Source organism: Drosophila ananassae, chromosome XL (assembly GCF_017639315.1).
Source record: "Drosophila ananassae strain 14024-0371.13 chromosome XL, ASM1763931v2, whole genome shotgun sequence".
In the NCBI taxonomy this organism is placed as follows: domain Eukaryota; kingdom Metazoa; phylum Arthropoda; class Insecta; order Diptera; family Drosophilidae; genus Drosophila; species Drosophila ananassae.
The window spans coordinates 12696851-12713194 of NC_057931.1; the positions used below are offsets into that span (position 1 = coordinate 12696851).

The 16344-nt window shown below is 38.2% G+C and overlaps 4 protein-coding genes across 5 annotated transcripts; all 4 read left to right on the forward strand.

Annotated features, from left to right (window-relative positions):
- The first annotated feature begins 3081 nt into the window (after positions 1 to 3081).
- LOC6503084 lies at positions 3082 to 4740 on the forward strand. 2 transcript variants are annotated; one of them, XM_014905814.3, is made up of 2 exons: positions 3082 to 4109; positions 4162 to 4240. In XM_014905814.3, exons 1-2 carry the CDS (start codon positions 3186 to 3188, stop codon positions 4162 to 4164), a joined length of 927 nt encoding a protein of 308 aa, XP_014761300.1. In that variant the 5' UTR covers positions 3082 to 3185; the 3' UTR covers positions 4165 to 4240. The 2 variants fall into 2 exon arrangements, with proteins under 2 accessions (XP_014761300.1, XP_001963400.1); XM_001963364.4 differs by lacking the exon at positions 4162 to 4240 and adding an exon at positions 4309 to 4740 and having other exon boundaries at positions 3083 to 4109.
- Positions 4741 to 5733: 993 nt separating this feature from the next.
- Positions 5734 to 7332, forward strand: LOC6503085 (metallophosphoesterase 1 homolog). The gene has a single exon (XM_001963365.3). The coding sequence runs from the start codon at positions 5825 to 5827 to the stop codon at positions 6938 to 6940; it is 1116 nt and encodes a 371-aa protein (XP_001963401.2). The 5' UTR covers positions 5734 to 5824; the 3' UTR covers positions 6941 to 7332.
- A 4066-nt stretch (positions 7333 to 11398) lies between these two features.
- On the forward strand, positions 11399 to 12515 carry LOC116655324. Its single transcript, XM_032453048.2, has 2 exons — positions 11399 to 12031; positions 12098 to 12515. The coding sequence occupies exons 1-2, from the start codon at positions 11738 to 11740 to the stop codon at positions 12284 to 12286; spliced, it is 483 nt and encodes a 160-aa protein (XP_032308939.1). The 5' UTR covers positions 11399 to 11737; the 3' UTR covers positions 12287 to 12515.
- A 1785-nt stretch (positions 12516 to 14300) lies between these two features.
- LOC6503087 lies at positions 14301 to 15933 on the forward strand. Its single transcript, XM_001963367.3, has 2 exons — positions 14301 to 15324; positions 15510 to 15933. Exons 1-2 carry the CDS (start codon positions 14401 to 14403, stop codon positions 15786 to 15788), a joined length of 1203 nt encoding a protein of 400 aa, XP_001963403.2. The 5' UTR covers positions 14301 to 14400; the 3' UTR covers positions 15789 to 15933.
- The last annotated feature ends 411 nt before the right edge of the window (positions 15934 to 16344 follow it).

The following is a 16344-nucleotide window of genomic DNA, read 5'->3' on the forward strand; positions in this document are numbered from 1 at the left end:
TATCTATGCATTTTAAGCTCCCAAATATATAAATATCCTGACAACATACCTGTAGGCGAATTCTACGCAGATGTCGAACTTCAAAGCTTGTTAAATAACACAACCTCGAGCATACTTGAGCTTCAATCAATGTTATTGAAACATTTGCAGATGATTCGGTTGCTCATCTTTTATTAATTGGAAAATGGTGGTTTGATGGAAGTACGGGCCACAGCGAGTACAAGCAAACATTTTCCAATAATGATGTAGACGACAAAAGTTGACTCGTTACATCTTACGTGCCTATTCAACTTATTTCAAAAACTGATCAGAAAGTAATTTGGAAAAACCCTCGGCGTTCGTCTACTCTTCTACGCGTACAAATTCGATTCCAGTTTAAAAAAGAGACGACCGAAGTAGAGGTGGGCATGGGCTAAATTCTTCGACACGACCCAACACGACACGACAGCGAAGTTTTTTTTAGCACGCACGGCCAAAAATTTTGCCAACACGGCCCAACACGAAATATAATATTTACATTATTTATTTTTTTAGGCATAGGTATATATATTTTTCACATATATTCACAAGTTTGTAATCCCGATCATTTTCTTTTAAAGCTCGTTGAACTTTTACTTTATCAATTTTTTCGCACATTTTATTGGCTTTACACAAAATATAGAGGTGGTCAACTATGTCATTGAGAAGCTTAAGCTGAAAATTATCGAAAGGCGCCACGATCGAATGACAACGTTGTAAAAAATATTTTTTTTTTTGGCAATATCGAGTGTCATTACGGTTGAAATGACTAAATCCAATTAGGATGCTAACATTTTTTTTTGCTCAAAATTTCTAGAAAATAAAAAATTTTTCATGCTTTGTGTTTTGTCGTGTTTTTTCGGCACGAAAACGGACGCACGCGTGTTAAATTATAATTTTCAACACGAACACGCGTGGCCACGCGTGCCACGACGAAAACACGGGCCCACGCCCACCTCTAGACCGAAGTATCAAAATCTGAGGAGAAATACTTTAAGGAGAAAATAAATTTTCTAATACCTATTCTAAAATATTCGTTGAGCATAGCTTACAATTAACTATGGTAGATGGAGAAGTTTTAGAAAGAAAGAGAGAAGTTAAACGGTGGACTGAACGGTGGTAATAGTAGACCAGCCTAGAGATGGTGGCAAAGGAAAATCCAACGATGGCAATGTAGCGAGAAAATTTTTTTCAATTCCTCGGTTATCTGCAGAATTTACAGGCCTTATTGAAAATTTGATTCATCGTTGTTCCACCTTACTGCAATCTTTGGCATCGGGATGCAATTGTTTCAATTGGAGAGCTCTCGGAGGAAGCTGCAGAGGCGAACAACAAAGAAATAAATAAATGCAGACTGAATCATACCCGCAAAATGTCACGAATACTTACAAATACAGACATATTGAATTATTTGCTTTTACGGTCCGACCATCTCTGCCACCTGGACAGAGAACCACCTGCCACCTGGATATTGAAAAAAAAGGACAATTTAAAATTATTTCCCTCAGTTAATAGCTTGCTTGAGGAGACATCCTAAAATTTCTTTGTATAATTTTGGAGTTACAACCATTTTAAATTTTGTTTAGTACTTAAATGGTTCATAAATTGTTATTGTTTATTTATTTGTTACATTTTATAGTTTGGGGTTCATTGGTTGGCGGATTTTTGTTTTGACTACAAACATAATTTGCGAAGCTTGGTAAAACTTTCAGCCCTCTAAAGCCATTAAAAGCATTTTTGGCCGCGCTTCCATACAAGCGGAACCACTGTGGCATCGGTACGAATCATACGATTGATAGTTTATGCCTAGGCTAGCGGTCTTACTGGTTGCTGTAACAATACAAACCCGCAGTCTCAACATTTATCATAAAATTATCATCACACCAGAGTAGAACGCTCCGGGAAGCGAAGGAACCCCTAGTAAAAAAAGACAGTGGCACCCGGGAGGGATTAAACATAAGTGTACTAAAAATAGACCATGTAAGTGGAAGTTTTTTCAATATCGCCAAATTAAACTGAAAACTGAAAAGTGGGAATACGGCAATAACCCAAGTTAACATCATAATAGATTGAGTTTACAGTTTCGCTTTTGATTAGTTAACTTTTGACTGACGCCTTTATTGATACTCCAAGACTCTAATATCCGGAGCTGAATCCGACGATTTAATTGAGCGATTTAACAGACTAGTGCTAAAGATGAATAGGGCGGACCGTGAGCGACTAGGCGTCAGTCCGACGGACCCACAACATTTACAAGCAATTATAAGTGCTGCGGTCACGGCTGCACTCTAGAGTGTCTGCCAGATTTTCTTGGTTCGAAGGAAGAATATGTCTCCTGGCGGCAAGCAGCACTCCGACAAATCAACGCAGGTGAACGTGACCCCCTTGAACACTTAAAGGTTTTAGGTTATATGTGGAGCAAACTATATAGATATAGTAGGGTCCATTATAGTCTGAACATAATGCCCTAGAGGGATCGTGTGGGGCATATATCGAACTGCAATGGCTAAGAAGTAGAGGACGAAAGTCCTTCTACTAGGAACGTTAAAATTTAACCGTGTTAGTAAATGCTGGCTGCCTTCATTACCATTAATGAGATTATATGGAAACATGACACCCAACAGCGTTCTACTGTTTGTTAGTGTAAGTTGATTATGAGATTCAATGGGATCTCGGTGTACTCCGTATTGACGATCCATACTCAACAATCGGACGGACCCCCTTTCCTGATAGGGAGATCAGTTGGGAATCCGAAAAGACTGAGTCTACTTAGAAGAAATGCTTTATTGAAGTCAGTGTAAGCCATTCCGGTGGTAGAGCGGCGCTTCATGATTGATTAATTTTCCAAAGACCTTTGGAGTTGATGATAATTTTTATAAGAATTTTATAAAAATTTCCCCGCTTATATTCAACCATAAAGGCTGATAAGGAATGTAGATTGAATATTTGTTTTATTCGTTACTGATAATGAACAAACATCTACATATATGTATTGTATATATTGCAACATATATATACAATACGTAGGAATGAAATATTTAAATTCTTACAAGATTTAAATTCTAACAACAGTAGCTATTCTCTCTTCATCAGTGAAGCATCGTTTTAATAATTTTTAATTATTTTTTGTGCTTTTTTTTTGTGCAATTATTAATTGTTGGCTAATAATGGGAAAGAATCCTTCTGTTGCCATATTGGCCATGGGATTGGCTTTCTGTGCTTTTTGTCACTTTTTCGTCACCTGCAATGCAGACGATGCTAGTGACTTGAGAAAAGGAATAGAAAGCTTGTCGAAAGTCATGGTGAAGTACCGAGCCGAATTAGACAACAAGGTGAAGTTTGTGAAGCTGCAGGAGGCCATCGATGCTATTGATGAGGCCATGCTGGGCTACCAGGGAAAGGCCAAGGACAAGCTGCCCCGGGTTCGCAACCTGAACTCCGACGCCCGACTCACCTACGAGAACTGCGTGGCTCCTGTCTTCGAGTGGTGCATCTCCATCAACAGCACCATCGACGTCTTCATCCCCCACATCAACGACATAAACTTGTCGAAAAGCGATAAGGATATGATCTGGAACATTACAGTGAATGCCTTGAATAAGGGCCTCGCAAAAACCACCAAATCTCTAGAGCTCCTCACCAATGTCCAATACAAAACCGCTGAGCTCAAGAATCTGTTCCAATCCATATTGCATGACGTCCACGATGATTTCGGTTATAATGGATATTATGGCCAAGCGAAGGCGGATCTGGAGGCGAAGATAGCCGACAATGAGGTGGCACGGAAGACTGGAATCGCGGCTTTCGTTGGCATTTTGTTTGGTGTGATCGGTGCCCTGATTTTTGGACCGATTGGTGCTGCAGCGGGCTTTGCAGCCGCCTTTGCGGCAACGTATGGTATCCAGGAGTTGGTCCATTGGAATCAAAAGAAAACCTACAAGGAGCAAGTAGAGGCTATTGACAACTTCTTCACGCTTCTGACTAAAAAGATCGAGGAAGCCACCGAGATAGTGAAAGGCATCGAGGTTGCCCTGGAGGAGGACAAAACCAATCTTCACAAGCTCCGCGGAGTAATTGAAGGCGCCAATATTGTACGTTGTTCGACCCAAAACCTATATATTTTTTTTATCCAGTGAATTTCAGTGAAGAATCCAGTGAAGAATTAATTGGATTATGCGGGCTGCTGATCACGAATATATATATATGTATATACCCTAGTATTGTGTGTGGGGTGGAAGAGAAACGTCCTTTCATGCTTAATAGTATAATTTCTGTTTTCTTTAATTTTAGAACAAAGACCTATTGTTGTCGGAAGCTGCGTTCCTGCGAGCCATGTACATTCCAGACATCCAGAAACTGAAGGATGAGTGCACCAATTACGTGAACTGGCACGGATACGATGCTCCGTTTTATCAGAGGATGAAGACCAGGACCCGTCGGGCAGCGTCCTCATTCTGCAGAGTCCAACGATCCGAAGCCAAAGATATGTTGGTCGAGTCAGCTTCTTCGAATTCCACACGCTTTCAGACAATGAACAGGATCATTGATCAAATAGATTGTTAGGAGACTTTTGAGAACATTTATTTACAAATCTCGTAGTGTAATGAGTTATCAAGTTACAAGTTTATTTAAAGTAGTAGACCAATGTGACGGTCGAAATTTGGATGTTTTTTGTAATTTTTTTCAACAAGAAAATAAAATGCCATCTTTTTTTAACTTTTACATGTTTATTTCAATACATTATAGGGTATAAACAATTTTTTTTGACTCAGGATTACCTTAAATTTTTACAAATATATCCTGTCCTATCCAGTCCTGTGAATATTTTCTGTTAAAACAAAGAAAAAACTGGAATTGTGAAAAAAAGGTAATTGAAATTTTTCCCGTTGATACAATGTTAAAAAAATCCATTTATTATTAAAAATTTTCATGTTTTAAGGGATAGGTATTTAGATATGTGTATGTAAAATTACTCGTTACATTTTTAGCCAAATTGGTTGACGGTTTTTGAGTCAGGGCTTCCCCGAAATATCATAAAATTGTTTTCCGAAAAGTCAATAATTGAAGAAACCCCAAATGCATATTCACGGTCGGTTCCATACAGAACTTACTCTTCCTAACTCAAAATCGTCACAAATACAATCTTCAGACACCTCTAAGTACACAAAAGCAGTTCCCTGATCAAATCTAATATAAAAAATTAAACTTTTACAGTCATGAGGTGTTTACGGGCCCCCTTTACAAATGGTTGGATGATGTCGACAGTTTCCTTCAATATAATAGTATACATAACATAGTGGAGGCGATAGGAAATTTCTTTGACCGGACACCGCCAATACTCAGAAACAGCTAGACCCAGTTAGTTTTTGCTTTTTATTTAAATCAATTTTTAAAACTTTGTGGAATCGTGTTATTTGTGGTATCCATCTCTTCCTAGCGGTGGTAGATGCCTGATTTCGATAGGTAATCGCTACAAAATATCGATAAAACAATAAAAGCTTACTCTAACACTGTAGAACACTAATCTGATAAATTAAATCTAACGTTAATCTATTTTAAATTTAACGTTATTACGGCGGCCATATATAAATATATATCACAATATATATTTTTATATATATTATATATATTTTTACATATTTTAAGAATATGTTAAGGTGCTTCTTTTTGGTATTATTGTTAGTATAGCCTGCCAGTTGGCTCCCCTAAAAGTCATAATGCTTGTATTCAGCCTATACTGTCACGTTCAAGCTGTTTTTCCTGTTACAAGTATATTATTTGAAGGGGAGTATTACCTAATTTTCGCATGAAATCTGCCACAATGCGATGGCTTTGCGCCTGCTCTGTGATCGTGGTTTGTGCCCTACTCCTCTGCGAGTATGTAGCCGACTATGTTGTGCTCCAAAAGTGCAAGTGGCCGGATATGAAGCGGAAGTCGCGGTATGCGGCTGATCCATTACGGGCTTTGATCATTGCCGACCCTCACCTGTTGGGTCCGCATCGCGGCCACTGGCTGGACAAGTTCTATCGGGAATGGCACATGACGCGGGCCTTCCAGGCGGCCTCTCGCCTCTTCCGGCCCGATGTGGTGTTCGTCCTGGGCGATTTGTTCGACGAGGGCGACATGGTGACGGATAAGCACTTCCAGGAGTACGTGTGGCGCTACCTTAAGATATTCCACCCAAAGCCGGGCATACCGCTCATCAGTTTAGTCGGTAACCATGACGTGGGCTTTCATTACAAAATGCAACCGCTCCTCGTGTCCCGTTTCGAGAAGTATCTGAACAACTCGCTGGTAACTCTGTACACCATTAAGCATACCCACTTTGTGATGATTAATTCCATGGCCATGGAGGCCGATGGGTGCCAGTTCTGCTCCCAGGCCAAGGAGCAACTTCAAAACATCTCACGAATCCTTCAGTGCATGAAATTTCCACAGGATGTCGATTGTGCCCCAGAATATACACGGCCGTCGTACAGTGATCCTATCCTGCTGCAGCATTTCCCCACTTACCGAAGTTCCGACACACAGTGCCTCGAGTTCGATGCTCCTTTGGCCGAAGCCTATCGCGAGCGCTTCCATGTTTTATCCCAGGAGGCAACGGACATGTTGGGGGAACTGCTGAGACCCAGACTGGCCTTTGCCGGGCACTCGCATCACTACTGTCACAGCGTGAATCGGTGGGGCATCGATGAGTATACGGTGGCCTCGTTCAGTTGGAGGAACAAAGCGAATCCCAGCTTCATGCTGACCACCATTACTCCCGACGACCATATGGTAACCAAGTGCAGGATGCTCCCCCAGCAGTTTGTGATCAACAGTTACCTGAGTGCTGGAGTCCTCTGCCTCATCGCAGTGGCCTGTCAGCTACCAAAACGCATTGCCAAGAGCAGGTCCTTAGCATCGTCCAAGGATCTTTGAAAGGACAGGCACTCAGATGAAAGTTTCCGAATCATTCCGGCTAAGACTAAAAAATATTAGACTAGAATATTAGATTACCTTATTACATAGATGGAAGTGCTGCTGTGGAGGCTTCCTGGGGGGTTACTTGCCCCAGTTGGTGGAGAAGTTATCTTTCTTCCTAAAAACATAGGCCTAACGTTTTTAGCTTTGTGTGGCAGCTTCCGGGATAAGTGTGACCAGATAATGCTATATAAATATATCGAATAAAAACGTTCGCGACGAGGTAAAATACTAGTGACGACCGTGCATACTACAGGAATACAAATAGCAGTTTTCCAGAAATCATATTTAAATATGAGTTTCAAGAACTCTTTTCAGGCAATAAATAATCAAGATTTCAGGTTTGAAAACAGTCGCAACTATCTCTTCGCCAAAAAAGCTTCGTTTTTAGGTTTTTTTTTGTACTACAGTTATCTGATCATGCATCTGATCTGAATAATGTGACGACCATATGTATATGTGGGCCCAAATAAAACTTGACAGTCCCTGAAACAATCCTTGATATAGTCCAAAAGCAAACTGTGGACAAGGTTTTTATTCCCTTTCTCTCATTTTTTAAGCTTTCAACTTTGAACTTTGCACACATCCTTCTTTTTCTGGCATTTCCTATATTCCATTTTGGCAGGCTAATCCGATCCTAATCCGACCGACTATATCCTAAGCTGCCATGTAACGATTGCAAATGGCACAACCTTAATATTTTTAAAGATGCTTCGGGCTTTGCCAATATTGTTATTAGAAAATTGATTTGATAGTAAAATTCTCATAGGGGTCAGCCTACTACATACATACATATGTATATGTATACGATCTGATACGTCGCAAGTTAGCTTTACTTTCTTGTTTTTATTTGATTCCCTATAAAGCTGAAAATAAAAAAATAGCATTAAACGCTTCTTGACTCAGATCAACTGATTAAGTTCTTAAAAATGAGATTATAAGTTTCTCAGAAATGGGATTATTATGTATGTATTATTCTTGGAATTTTCGAATATTTGTTTGTAAAATGTAGACTGGTTATCTTAGCTGACGGATCAAAGAGTCACAGTAGCAATAGCATATATACATATGTACATATGCATATATACATATATACATATGTACATATGTACATATGTATGTACCCATAGCATATTTATATAAGCGATGAACTGGTATCTGTAGGGGCTGTTACTCTTAATTGGAAAGAAAACTGAAAACGAATTGGAATATCCCTAACTAAAGTGGAAAGGCCGTCCCTGGTTCGCTCCTTGTATTCCGACGCCGACTTGTACCTACCAGAACTGCGTGGCTCCTGTCTTCGACTGGTGCATCCTCACCAAAGGCACCTTCGACATCTTCATCCCCCACATCGGCGCCAGCACTCTTGTCCAGCGAACAAGATCTGATCTGGAACATGCCAGTGAATGCCTTGAGTGCGGGCCTCGAAAAGACCTCTAGTATAATATAGAGTATATATAAGTTCCATAAAATATATATTGCATATTAAGCAGACATTTATATTAAGTTAACAAGAATATCGGTAGTAAAGCAGTCGATGCAGTGATGATGCAGTATGACCATGTTGCGGCCTTTTTCAAAAAGACGTTTCGCAACACTGCACTGTGGTGGGGCTTGTATGGAGCCGCATAAATACTTTCCGTTGAGATATCAATGTGAAATTTTTTCCAAAAATCTAAAAAAATATTAAAAATATATAGTCAAAAAATTGGATACATCGGACGACTGTATCCTATAGCTCTCATAGCACCATAGTAAGTATGGCAGTAGTTTTACATATATGGCAACGGTGGTCAAAAATACTTTCTTACTTACCAGTGGAATTACAGTGTTAAAATTTCATTATTAGGCATCCAATTTATTTGTATTATATTTAAATTTGTATATATATTTGTATTTGTATATATATTTGTATTTTTATATATTAAATTATTTAGAGTATAAAAATGTAACTCCTCCTAAAGCTTTTCAAAATATAATGATATGTATATATTAATAAATGTATTTAAATCATTAAAAATAAAATTTAATTGAATGCTAATTGGAGTGAAATAAATATTAACAAATATCTTTCCACTAATAAATCAAATGTGCTGGGAAAAAAATTAGATTTGTCTCTTTCTGATAGTTTTCTTTTACTTGTTATGAAAAGGTCTGAACGCGAAAGAAGTGTATTAATTAAGTCTGTATTTGTCAATATGCGAGACATTTTCCGAGTATGAGCACTTTCCTTTTTCCTTTTTGAGGACTAAGAAAAATCAAATTTGGATCGTCCACGTTCAGCACTTGCAATCCTTTGTTGAGGTGGCTCAATTATAGTTGTTTGAATAGTGTTCAAACAATTAGATTGATGCTTAACAATTGAATTCTTAAAACGATTTTTAAGGAAAAAAGCACAAACCTTTTTGCAAATGTAACTAATGTAATTATTAAGTTTTGTCATGTCAACTGCGTAGCCTTTGTGTTTAATGCTTTCTTCTATTACACTAGTAACTCTCCGATTTTTTTCTGCATTAACGTCCTCTTTGTTGCACCAAATATCAAAGACGAGCATGCGTGAAAATTCGCACTTAAAATTAAAAATGAAAACAAAAAAATAAGCGAAAAAATAATATGCGAAATTATCGACAAACACAAATGACGAAAACAAAAGAAACATCCCAACAGCAAACGAATATAGTAAGACAGCTTGAGTTTATTAATGAGTATATACAAATCGGCAAAAATCGGCAGCTGAACTTAACATTTTTATTACCTGAAAACATTACCAAATGCACTGATATCACCTATAAAGGGGGAATCGGGGGCCAGCATATCTAAAAGTCTACTTAAACAAAAAACATGTATTTTTTCAAATTAATATAACAATACAGTTTAACAAGTACGATTTTTTATAATATCTCGAATTTTAGAAAAAACCTTCAACTTCAAAATCCATTAGATCCAAAATCCAAATATTTTAAATTTGGAGACGTAATAAACGATCTGACCACTTCAAAGTTCGGTTTTGTTATGAAAAATTCGGGATGCGCGCAAGCTGCGCTGTGAAAATCACCTGAAACACCTGCACTCAACTTCAATTTTATTTTTACAGAGAATGGTTAATTTTCCGGAAAAACCTAGTATGCCACAAAGAAGTTTGGACAATTTAGATGCGATTTGTTCCTACAGTTTTGTTGTTATGACTTTTTTTATTTTTGGCCTATGGGCGCAACCACTGTGCACTGGGGAGGGGGAAAAACTCTTTGAAGCCACCCAGTCGGACTTTTCGGTGCTAGCAGCGTTTCGGTGCATTCCGGCAGGCATCTTTCGTACCTAGTTCTCACCCACCCCGTGTTGAGAGAGGGAATTTGTTCTCTCAACATAGATTTCGCTCTCAAAAAACTGGACTTAGAAAATTTTCATCTCGCTTGGGACTTAGAAAAATTTATGCGTGGGACTTTTAACTTAGAAAAAATTATTTCATGAACAATTCACCGTATATTATTTAAGTTTACCAATTTATGTTCTATAATAATTTTATTGAAGTACAAAATTTAAACATAGCTCAATATTTAATGAAAAATATTATTTATATAAGGAATTTTTTTTTTACATTAACTGAGGGCAGCAAAAAAATAATCCCGCGTAATTAGTGTGCGTTTTGTGCAGCGTTTTTAAGCTAAATCAACCCAAATCGAAACGGTCACATAGGGTTGTTCGTAGTGCGTCGCATTGGTTTATTATTGTGAAATGGTAAGTTTACTGCTCTGTTCATTCAATTATTCCTATTTTATTGTGTTGATAATAATGAATAAACGTATTTCATTAAACAAATATTTTCAGTTCTGGCTGTACTAGAAATTTGGACGTCTCAATATCTTTATTTGTAAGAATCTTAAATAATTTTTTTTCTTTTTAATTTATTTTCAGCTTTTTGTTATTTCTTTTTTTATCTTTTCAGTTTTATTTATTAAGATTAATAAATAATATCCTATTATATAATATTTATCCTATAATTAATAATAAATAAATATGACAAACAACGCATTTCGAATTTAGTAAAAATCAATGGGCATGGTTGGGAAAAACAAAAACAAAAACCAAAAGCAAAGCAAAAAGCAAGGGAAATTTTTTTTCAACCAGAATTTCCCTGGGTGAGATTTCACGCCGATCTCCCCTAGCCGGTAAGCTTGCGGGTAGGGGAGACCTGCCTTCTTTTTCCGATCGCCAAGCATATTGATACTCGCTCCGCTGGGTGAGAAAAGCGGCCACGCCAATGTAAATCGGAATGATGGTTTTCCGCAGATGGGAGAGCGCCGCGCACTCCCATTTCCTACCGCGGGATGCGCGTTTGGCGAGCGCCAGGCACGACTGGGCAGCGATGTGGATTTTTCGAAATGCCGTTTCCTTTATTTAAATTTCAAAGCTGTGCTTAGGTTAAGTTATTGGTTCAGCTGCACACTCGGGCTTATAATATGAAAATATTTAAAATATTATTAAAAAGACTTTAGGTGTCTTATTATTAATATAAATGTCTGAGAGTTTATTTTCTATTTTTATTTGTTCATTCTATTTTATTTTGTTCATTCGTTACTGAGCGTGGCATGAGCGTTCGTCACCGGAATTTTACCGCGCCATGAGTTTTTTTTTATTTGATAAGCAACAGGTCAGAGCACCCAATTGATCGGTATAAATATTTTTTGGGTACATTTATTGGGTATTTAAAACACAAATAGACTGAAACTGAGCAAGTTTTCAGACGTTACTAGAGACATGAAAAAAGGAATAGAAAGCTTGGAGTCAGTCATGGAGAAGTACCGAACCGAACCTATGTACAATACAAAACCGCTGAGCTCAAGAATCTGTTCCCGATTGGTGCTGCGGTATCCAGGAGTTGCCTCATTGGAATCAAAAGAAATTTACAAGGAGCGTATAGAGGCTATTGACATCTTCGCCCACGTTTTGAAGGAAAAGATCGAGGAAGCCTCCTCGATAATGGAATACATCGAGGATGCCCTGAAGGAGGAAAAAACCAATCTTCGCGGCGTAATTAAAGGCTCCAAGGGTGTAGGTTGTCCCACCCAAAATCTATATATTTTCATTCTATCATTTTAATGCTTTCTTTAATTTTAGAACATAGATATATTGTTGTCGGATTCTCCGTTCCTGCGAGCCACTTTCGTTAAAGACATCCAGATTCTGAAGAACGAGTGCAACAACTACGCCGAAAGGCACGGACAAAATGCTTCCAAAAAACGTTCTGATCCGACGAACAAGTCCAGGACCCGTCGTGCAGCAGCCTCATTCCGCAGAGACCAATGAAAAATATATACTAGCCGATTATATATTAGCCCTTCTTCGAATTCGGATCAAACTCAGACGTTGAGCGAAATCATCGATCGAATAGATTGTGGTCTTATATTCGGTTCGTTCTGATTTAGAGAGGTTCGAGAGGATCTTTCCCAAAACCCGATATTTTTGGGGCAAAATAAATTTACTCAATATTCGCATATTTAGTAACTGACCAAGTTCCATCATATTTTATGTATATTGTATATTAAGCAGGCATCGTAAGTTCCCAAGAATATCGGTGGTAAAGTAGTCGACGGCATACGATGCAGTGTGACCATGTTGCGGGCTTTTTGAAACAAAAAAAAACGTTTCGCAACACTGGGGAGGGAAAAAAAACCGAGATGTCGCTTTCTTTATTTAAATTTCAAAGCTGTACTTAGGTTAAGTTACTAGTGCAGCTGCATACTTGGGCTTATAATATTAAAAATATTTAAAATATTAGGAAAACATTTTGTGTCTATCGACATGCCCTGTTTGACCTAGTTGGTCTCTAGTTCTAAATTTCAAAAGAATTTATTTTTGTCCTAATTAAAGGTTATTTAATTGGACTTCACTTTAATTAATTTATGATCAAACTGTAAATAACACAGTCCGACAGTTTCCAATTTTGTTTTCCTCCACGAGAAAAAATTGATCAAATTAAAAAAAAAAACAAAGTTAAGCAAATTCCGATCGTTCAATGGCAGCTATAGGATATAGTCAGCCGATGCTTATAAAAAATTGTACATAAGATATCTTCTAACTTAAAAAACACCAATGTTATGGCATTTCCGATTAATCAGTTATATGGCAGCTATAGGATATAGTCGATCGATCCCGACCGTTCCGACTTACATATGCAAAGATTCAAGTCGAAAGCTTTAAAACTGAGAGACAAGTTGTCTCTACGAAAAAAAAGAAATAATAATATAAATTTCCAGGAAATCAAAATGGGAATTAATTTTCACAATTATCAGCAAGCTTACCTCCCGCCCAACCGACCGAGGGGCGCTGCCGCATAACGAACGGCGGGAATCGCGGAGATGAGATAATTAGGGTAGTAAGTATCACGAGGAAGAGTGTTGCACAGACAAAGCAATAAGGATAAAAGGTTTCAGGTTATATGTAGAGCAAACTATATAGATATAGTAGGGACCCTTATAGTCTGAACATAATACCCTAGAGGGATCGTGTGGGGCATATATCGAACTGCAATGGCTAAGAAATAGAGGACAAAAGTTAATAGTCCTTCTACTAGGAACGTTAAAATTTAAGCGTGTTAGTAAATGCTGGCTGCCTTCATTACCATTAATGCGATTATTTAGAAACGCGACACCCAGCATCGTTCTACTGTTTGTTAGTGTAAGTTGATTATGAGATTCAATGGGATCTCGGTGTACTCCGTATTGACGATCCATACTCAACAATCGGACGGACCAATGATAGTTCAATTCTTTTGACCATCTTTTAATAAAACCAATCTTACGCATTGCTCCATTAACCATGCAGGATATATGGTCGGTAAATTGAAGTTTCAAATATAATAGGACACCCTTGGAATACACCAGATGTGGCGCGAACTAGACGCGAGGTAACATCTTTAAATAAGACACGTTGGGTTCTTCCAGATAAGTAGTTCGTAGTCTCTTTCCTGATAGGGAGATCAGTTGGGAATCCGAAAAGACTGAGTCTATTTAGATGAAATGCTTTATTGAAGTCAGTGTAAGCCATTCCGGTGGTAGAGCGGCGCTTTATGAGTGATTAATTTTCCAAAGACCTTTGGAGTGGATGGCAATTTAGAAATGCCTCCAGATTTTAACGATACTCTTTATAAGAATTTCCCCGCTTATATTCAACCATATAGGCTGATAAGGAATGTAGATTGAATATTTGTTTTATTCGTTACTGATAATGAACAAACATCTACATATATGTATTGTATATATTGCAACGTATATATACAATACGTAGGAATGAAATATTTAAATTCTTACAAGATTTAAATTCTAACAACAGTTGCTATTCTCTCTTCATCAGTGAAGCATCGTTTTAATATTTTTTAATTATTTTTTTATTTTTTGTGCATTAATAATTGTTGACTAATAATGGGAAAGAATCCTTCTGTTGCCATATTGGCCATGGGATTGGCTTTCTGTGCTTTTTGTCACTTTTTCGCCACCTGCAATGCAGACGATGCTAGTGACTTGAGAAAAGGAATAGAAAGCTTGTCAAAAGTCATGGTGAAGTACCGAGCCGAATTAGACAACAAGGTGAAGTTTGTGAAGCTGCAGGAGGCCATCGATGCTATTGATGAGGCCATGCTGGGCTACCAGGGAAAGGCCAAGGACAAGCTGCCCCGGGTTCGCAACCTGAACTCCGACGCCCGACTCACCTACGAGGACTGCGTGGCTCCTGTCTTCGAGTGGTGCATCTCCATCAACAGCACCTTCGACATCTTCATCCCCCACATCAACGACAGCAGCTTGTCGAAAAGCAATAAGGATATGATCTGGAACATTACAGTGCATGCCTTGAATAAGGGCCTCGAAAAAACCACCAAATCTCTAGAGCTCCTCACCAATGTCCAATACAAAACCGCTGAGCTCAAGAATCTGTTCCAATCCATATTGCATGACGTCCACGATGACTTCGGTTATAATGGATATTATGGCCAAGCGAAGGCGGATCTGGAGGCGAAGAAAGCCGACAATGCGGTGGCACGGAGGGCAGGAATCGCGGTTTTCATTGGCGTTTTGTATGGTGTGATCGGTGGCCTGGTTTTTGGACCGTTTGGTGCTGCAGCGGGCTTTGCAGCCGGCTTTGCGCGAGAGTATGATATCCAGAAGAGGGCCCATTGGGATCAAAAGAAAACCTACAAGGAGAAAATAGAGGCTATTAACCACTTCTTTACGCTTCTGACTAAAAAGATCGAGGAGGCCACCAAGACAGTTAAAGGCATGGAGGATGCCCTGGTGGACGACAAAACCAATCTTCACAAGCTCCGCGGAGTAATTGAAGGCGCCAATACTGTACGTTGTCCGACCCAAAACCTATATAATTTTTTATCCGGTGCTGTAGAGTATATAGCAGGAAGAATTAATCGGATTAAGCGGGCTGCTGATCACGAATGTATATACCCTAGTATTGTGTGTGGGGTGGAAGAGAAACGTTCTTTCATGCTTAATAGTATAATTTCTGTTTTCTTTAATTTTAGGACCAAGAACTATTGTTGTCGGAAGCTGCGTTCCTGCGAGCCATGTACATTCCAGACATCCAGATACTGAAGGATGAGTGCACCAATTACGTGAACTGGCACGGATACGATGATCCGTTTTATAAGAGGACAGACAGTCAGTCCAAGACCCGTCGCGCAGCGTCCTCATTCAGCAGAGTAAAACGATCCAAAGCCAAAGATATTTTGATCGAGACAGCTTCTTCGAATTCCACACAATTTCAGACAATGAACAGGATCATTGGTCAAATAGATTGTTAGGAGACTTTTGAGAACATTTATCTACAAAACTCATAGTGTTATGAGTTATAAACTTACAAGTTTATTTAAAGTAGTAGACCAATGTGACAGTCGAAATTTTTGTAATTTTTTTTCAACAAGAAAATAAAATGCAATCTTTTTGTAACTTTTAAATGTTTATTTAATACTTTATATTTCTTTCTTTTTTGACTCACGATTACCTTAAATTATTACAAATATATCCTGTCCTTTCCAGTCCTGTGAATATTTTCTGTTAAAGCAGAGAAAATGCTGGAATTGTGAAAAAAAGGTAATTGAAATTTTTCCCGTTGATACAATGTTAAAAAAAAATCCATTTATTATTAAAAATTTTCATGTTTTAAGGGATAGGTATTTAGGTATGTGTATGTAAAATTACTCGTTAAATTTTTAGCCAAATTGGTTGAAGGTTTTTGAGTCAGGGCTTCCCCGAAATATCATAAAATTGTTTTCCTAAAAGTGAATAGTTGAAGAAACCCCAAATGCATATTCACGGTCGGTTCCATACAGAACTTACTCTTCCTAACTCAAAATCGTC

Coding starts and splice junctions, on each gene's coding strand:
- LOC6503085 (XM_001963365.3), top strand. CDS start 5,825: ATGAAATCTGCCACAATGCGATGGCTTTGCGCCTGCTCTGTGATCGTG.
- LOC6503084 (XM_001963364.4), top strand. CDS start 3,186: ATGGGAAAGAATCCTTCTGTTGCCATATTGGCCATGGGATTGGCTTTC. Junction 4,110..4,308: donor TAATTGAAGGCGCCAATATT/GTACGTTGTTCG, acceptor CTTTAATTTTAG/AACAAAGACCTATTGTTGTC.
- LOC6503087 (XM_001963367.3), top strand. CDS start 14,401: ATGGGAAAGAATCCTTCTGTTGCCATATTGGCCATGGGATTGGCTTTC. Junction 15,325..15,509: donor TAATTGAAGGCGCCAATACT/GTACGTTGTCCG, acceptor CTTTAATTTTAG/GACCAAGAACTATTGTTGTC.
- LOC116655324 (XM_032453048.2), top strand. CDS start 11,738: ATGAAAAAAGGAATAGAAAGCTTGGAGTCAGTCATGGAGAAGTACCGA. Junction 12,032..12,097: donor TAATTAAAGGCTCCAAGGGT/GTAGGTTGTCCC, acceptor CTTTAATTTTAG/AACATAGATATATTGTTGTC.